Source organism: Furipterus horrens, unplaced genomic scaffold (assembly GCF_987537825.1).
Source record: "Furipterus horrens unplaced genomic scaffold, mFurHor1.1.pri manual_scaffold_4, whole genome shotgun sequence".
NCBI classification, from domain to species: Eukaryota; Metazoa; Chordata; class Mammalia; order Chiroptera; family Furipteridae; genus Furipterus; species Furipterus horrens.
Window position 1 is genome coordinate 102103968 of NW_028327174.1, and position 6000 is coordinate 102109967.

The 6000-nt window shown below is 40.9% G+C and overlaps 1 protein-coding gene across 1 annotated transcript in view; it reads left to right on the forward strand.

The window, feature by feature from the left end:
- Window positions 1-5531, forward strand: part of GALNT8 (polypeptide N-acetylgalactosaminyltransferase 8) — a 43844-nt gene extending 38313 nt beyond the window's left edge. The window contains 1 exon segment of the mRNA XM_090275734.1: window positions 4838-5531. Coding sequence (XP_090131860.1) covers window positions 4838-4981 — 144 coding nt within the window. The 3' untranslated portion in view covers window positions 4982-5531.
- The last annotated feature ends 469 nt before the right edge of the window (window positions 5532-6000 follow it).

A 6000-nucleotide genomic window follows, 5' to 3' on the forward strand; every position in this document is an offset into this window, starting at 1 on the left:
TGAATTGAAAAAACTTTTAATGGTACAAGGCTATTCAGATTACTTATTTTGAGTTTTTATGATTAGTTATGATGACTGAGTTTTGGTTGTTCATGGTTTTTGAGGAATTAGCCCCTTCATGTTTATGAGTATAAAGTTATCTATAGTGTTCTATTTATTTTTATAATTGAGATATAATTGACATATTACATTATACATTTCAGGTGTACAACACAATATACATAATTTTTGTATAACTGCATAATGATTACCACACACAATAAGATTAGTTGGCATCCATCATCATAGATAGTTGCTAATTTTTTTCTTATAACTTTTAAGATCTACTCTCTTAGCAGCTTTAAAAGGGATTTTAGAATTTAATACATTCCCTTAAACACTATAGGCTATATTTATAAATTTAATACATTAAATTTTTTAAAAGAAATTATCTGACTTTAAAATGAATGATTCTTAAGTTCTCTTAATTGTTTAAAAGTGTTTGCAATCCAGTAAAATTTCAGCATACAATCACAGATTTCAATATTTAATTACATGTTTTTAAGTTGGTAGCACAAGATTAATCTGTAAGACTATTTTTTAAAGCATAGCATGTACTTAGGTTAGTATTATACACAGAATCTTTAACAAATACTGTGTGTTTGATTTCCCTTACATTTATACTTTTTTATTCTAAATCTCCTGGGAATTAAAGATATTACATTTACTAAAGAAACAATTATGACGTTCCAAACATTTTGAGGCTTACCTTTCCAAGAGAATTTTGGAAGATCACTTTCTCAGGTGGCTGAAGTTGTGGATAGAATACAGATTGTGGCTGGGTGAGATGTGGATCTGCCCAACATCCAGGGGGAGTCTGTCCCACCACTCTGAAGTCCAGGCTGGATCCCTTTCTATGGTCACTATGTCAAGAACTCCAAAAGTTAAAGGAGCAGATAATTATGTAGTTCATGGTGTTTGCTGGTTTTAAGCAAGATTTTTTTTTTAAATATAACTTATTTATTTATTTGTTTACTTTATTTTATTAGAGGGGAAAGGAGAAAGAGAGGGAGAGAAACATCACTGTGTGGTTGCCTCTCACTTGTGCCCCCAACTGAGGACCTGACGTGCAACCTAGTCATGTGCCCTGACTGGGAATCGAACCAGCGACACTTGGCTCACAGGCCAACGCTCAATCCACTGAGCCACAGCAGCCAGGGCTAATTTTAAGCAAGTTTTAAGTCAATTCATTCTACCTAAGCCTTTCATAACCATCTTATCTCAATTATTTCAGGTGTAAACATGATATCTGATTGAAAGTTGGGACCCTTTTGTGCTGTATTTACTTTTAGACAGAAGTTATACATTCATCCTATTAAAAAGTTACCAAACATATTTTCCAGAATTGAGATGGAGGTAGACTAGATAATTCCTTTGTTTTCTTCCAAATTCAAGATTAACATTTTGAGTCAACCAGAGGAAGTTATGACCTTTAAAGACCATAAGAGAGATAATGGCAGTGACTTAGAAGAGACCCGATGCACAGAGACGAAGCGTACTTGAGGTATCTGGACTTAGAGATGACAAGCAGAGTTGAAAGTAGAGACATATTTGAATTTAGGGAGAATATGGGTGAAAGTTGTACTTTGGAAGTCTTCCAGCTGGAGTGACAGCTCAGGAAACAAAAAGAATGTTTAGGAGAGGTAGTGAGAAAGAGGAGACCGCTCATAGGCAGCAGGGTTCAAGAAGAGAAGGAGACCTCCGGGGTTGCTCTTCCAAGTTGCTGGTGGGAATAGTTCCAGAAAGCAATTTAGCTCTCTATAGGAAAATCCCTGATGCTGATCAGAACCCCCAAACTAATTATGTTGTTTTTTAAAGGCACTAATTACCTTTTAAGACAATATCTTAATTTAAGGAATAATATAGAATGTAGGTCAAGATTCATATAGAAAATATCTTAATATTTTTTTAATCCTCACCCAAGGATATGTTTATGTTGATTTTAGAGAGAGAAGGAGGGAGGGAGGGAGAGAGAGAGAGAGAGAGAGAGAGAGAGAGAGAGAGAGAGAGAGAGAGAGAGAGAGACATTGATATGAGAGAGAAACATCGATCAGTGGCCTCCCATATGCACCCCAACCAGGTATGCTGGGAATCAGACTTGCAACCTAGGTGTGTGCCCTGACTGTAATCGAACCCTCCACCTTTTGGTGCATGGGATGATGCTCCACAATGCTCCCACCAACTGAGTCACCTGGCCAGAGTAGTAGGTGAAATTTTTGTTCATCCCTTGAACTGAATATTATATAGCAATTCAAACTATTCTCAAAAAGTATATTTTTTAAAAAGTTAAATTGGAAAATGCATATATTCAATAACTATATTTAATGTTATCCCCTTATGAGTGCTTCTAATAAAAAAAATTATTTTCTAAGTTAAAAAAAGCACATACTTCTTCTGTAAAAGTGAAAAAAAAAAACCCACAATTTTTTTTAAAAACTGGAAGGCAATAACCCTCCAAATAAAAACCGAAGCAAAAACATACAATATCCAGAATGTAAGAAATACTGCCAAAGCACATTTTACTTGTAAGTGACAATAAAATAGAAAAAGACCATTGATGCTAACAGGAAGGTCACAATAAATTACAGTAGCCAAGATTTATTGCATACATATTATATACCAAATGATGGGCTAAACATGATCTAATTTAGTCTTAAATAAATTTTATAAGTATTATCATTAACTCTACCTATGAAGTAACTAAAGCATAGAGAAGTCAACTAATATTCCCAAGGTCACACAGTATAGTAAATGTTTAGGATTCAAAGACAGAATCTTACCGTTATTGCCTGACTGCTTAGGAAGTTTTCTTCTCACAGGGGGAAAAAAAAAAACACTGAATGTTTGTTTGAAAAAGAAGGTAGAGTTAAGAATTTTCCCCCCTTTCTAATATTGAGATATTTGGATATATCTCAAGTCAATAGAAAAGGAAGCTGCCAAAAAGGAGAAATAAAAGAAGAATGTTAGATAGAAAGAGTGTTTTCTTTATATCTGTTAAGGATAGCTGGGCTTTGAGCACAGGGGGCTGCTGGCGGCAGCAACAGCGGCAGGACAGCCCCTTTAAAAAGACCACCCATAACCAGCATCCAGAGGATTGCTCATGACATTTGGGTGAGTGGCTGGTTTGACTGGAAGCAGGTCTCTGACAAAGTGAAAAATAAAGGCATTTAGTGAAAGCCGGTGTCAAGGGATAGAACATGCTAAAGAGGCCTGCAGGAGCAACCCTAAGGAGTAAGCCAAGTGCTGAGGCCAGACTGCTGTAGGCTCGTTTGTGGGCCAGTCCTGCTCCATCGGAGGCCATCTCCAGAAGCCCTGCATGGTCTGAAAGTGGGGGCCCAAGGGAGTTCAAGAGCCGGGAGAGCCACCCTGACTGATGATGCTGATAGATGCACCCTGGGAGGTGGGGGCAGAGGGAGTCCAGTATGGCCAGGACCAGGTGACTTTGAGGGGCAGGGTTGTTGAGGTCAGTTTGTGACTGGAAGAGAAGAGAGGTTGAGGGGTAATGGTTAGGGAGGGAGCAAGAATTTGGACATAGAGCTGGTGCCCTTCAGCTGTTAAAATAGTTGGTGGTTGCCATGGCTGCTGTGGTTCAATGGATTGAGCGTCGGCCTGTGAACCAAGTGTTGCCAGTTCGATTCCCAGTCAGGGCACATGACTAGGCTGCACGTCAGGTCCCCAGTTGGGGGCGCATGAGAGGCAACCACACAGTGATGTTTCTCTCCCTCTCTTTCTCCTTCCCCCTCTCTCCAAAATTAAATAAATAAACAAACAAACCAATAAATAAATAAATAAACCATAAGATGATATCGGTTTCAAAATATTTAAGAAAAAAAAAATGTTGGTGGTTGGTAACTCTGAAGCCTGTTAATTCTGAGGATGATAGCAAAGGGGAAAATAAGTCATCCCCACACTGAGGCAGATTATGTGAGTCACTCCTGCCAAAAGGTAGAAAGGGGCATAGGGAGTAGGGAGTGAAAGGTTTGGGAGAAGTGAACAGAACCAGGATAATTGTGGGCGCATCAATTGTCGAGCCTCAGAAATAAGGAAGAAAGATCTCAGGGGGGCTGGAGTTGGCACATTGCAACAAGGAGAAAGATGACTCCTCCTCCCTCTTCTCCGATTAGAATGGGGAGAGGACCTGCCTCAAGATGCTCAGTAAATATTAATCCTAAACCCACTTTATAGGTGAGGAAATCGAGACTTAAACAAGTAATTTGCCAAATAATGGTGTTTGATGGAGCAGGGATTTAGCCAGACACTTTTGCTCTAAAGCCCTCAGTGTTCCCAGTAGTAAACCCTGGTGAACCCCCACACAGGAGAAGTAGGAACTGCCCCCCAAAGTGGTAGAGATAATAGGCTGAGATTCCTGAATGTAGCTCCCACTCCAGTCCAACCACAGAGCCTCACTGATGAATGCGGGAGAATCCCAGCAGGTGAGGAGGGAGGGAAAGTGCCAGGGGGTTTCATGGTCTCAGGGATGAAGGTGTGAAAAGGAAGGAAAAGTAGAGAAGTGTCATCATTCTCCGAGGTCGTCATGTTTCGTCAGCCACACTGACCTGATGCTTTAATCTCAGGCGAGGCAGATGATGACGTCAGAACCCAGCACTGCAGTGCTTACTCTCAGGTCTATGGTTAGTTTACCATGGTGCTAGCAGAGAAGGCACTGGGTGACCTAACTACACTGTGCTCCATCTGCCCTCTGGATGACTGGCAGAGGATTGAGGGAACCCTCCAGCAGAGGAGAGGAGGCACTGCGAGGGCATTTCAATACCTTGATTCTGTCTCTTTTTTCATCCAGGGAAGAGCCCTAATAAACAGAGCCACCAAACGCTGTCTGGAGATAAAGAAGGACACTTCAGGTTTCTACATGCCTGTGCTCCAGACATGCACCACACAAGTGTGGAAAATCCAACATACTGTTCAAAATTGGGGGTCCAGCTAACTTCTAGGAATCCTCGGAGAACCTGGATGTAAGACACCAGTTCTTGCCACTAAATGGCTTCTACTCCAAATGCTCTTCAGAGTGGGAGAGGGTGAGAGAAAGAAAATGTATGTGTGTGTTTACTGTGACTTCAGCCTGTGACACATAGGATGCGGGGAGGTGAACTCTGTGCATGCGTCTGGGAGTCCTGGCTGGGGAGGAGTAAGGAGTCTACGATGCCTCTCCCTCAGCTTCCCTTGGAAGGTCATGGTACCTATCAATGCCATTTTTGGAAACTCCTTGAAGTAGCCACCATCACCCAGCTGTCTGGCCAACACTGTTTAGTCTTCATCCCTGACAACTTCTATCACCATGCCTCCTCCCAGCTCATCTGCTCAGAGACTCCCTGCTGCCTTGGGACTGTCACACTGGAGGGGCTGGGTCATCATTCTCAGGCAGCAGCGAGAAAACTATTCAGGTGCTGCCAATTCTCTGAAGGCATATTGCTGCTCCTACTCTCTCTGGGCTGTCCTGAAAGATACAACAAATAGACAACAATCTTAAAAATTTCTCCATTTGTCCACTCACAGAAGTTTTATTTGGATTACTCGACTTAGTATCAACTAAGTTCCAGAGGCTGAGAGTAGGAGAGAATGCACCTTAGCTAATCACAGCTCTGTACAGGACAGGATAGATGTTAAGCAAATGTATAACTTCTAGCTTCTGTCTAGCAAACTGAAGGGAAAATAGAATTCATAGAAAATGATAGAAACATCCCAGCTATCTGAATCTTTCTGATAGTAGCTTATAATGTTTAATAGACTTGATTACCCATTTTCTACTACAATCCTTGCAAATTATGGAGAAAACGAGGCTTGAAACAGAGGTATATCACTTATTGGGACACAAAGAAAGGATTGTAGGAAAAACTTGAAATCAGGGTTCCTACTGCTGTCCAATGGGTAAATCCTTTTCTCCAGCTGATGAGGTGGGAAGATAAGTCCAGGGCATACAATTGGCTAGGTCTCAGGAGGATGGCC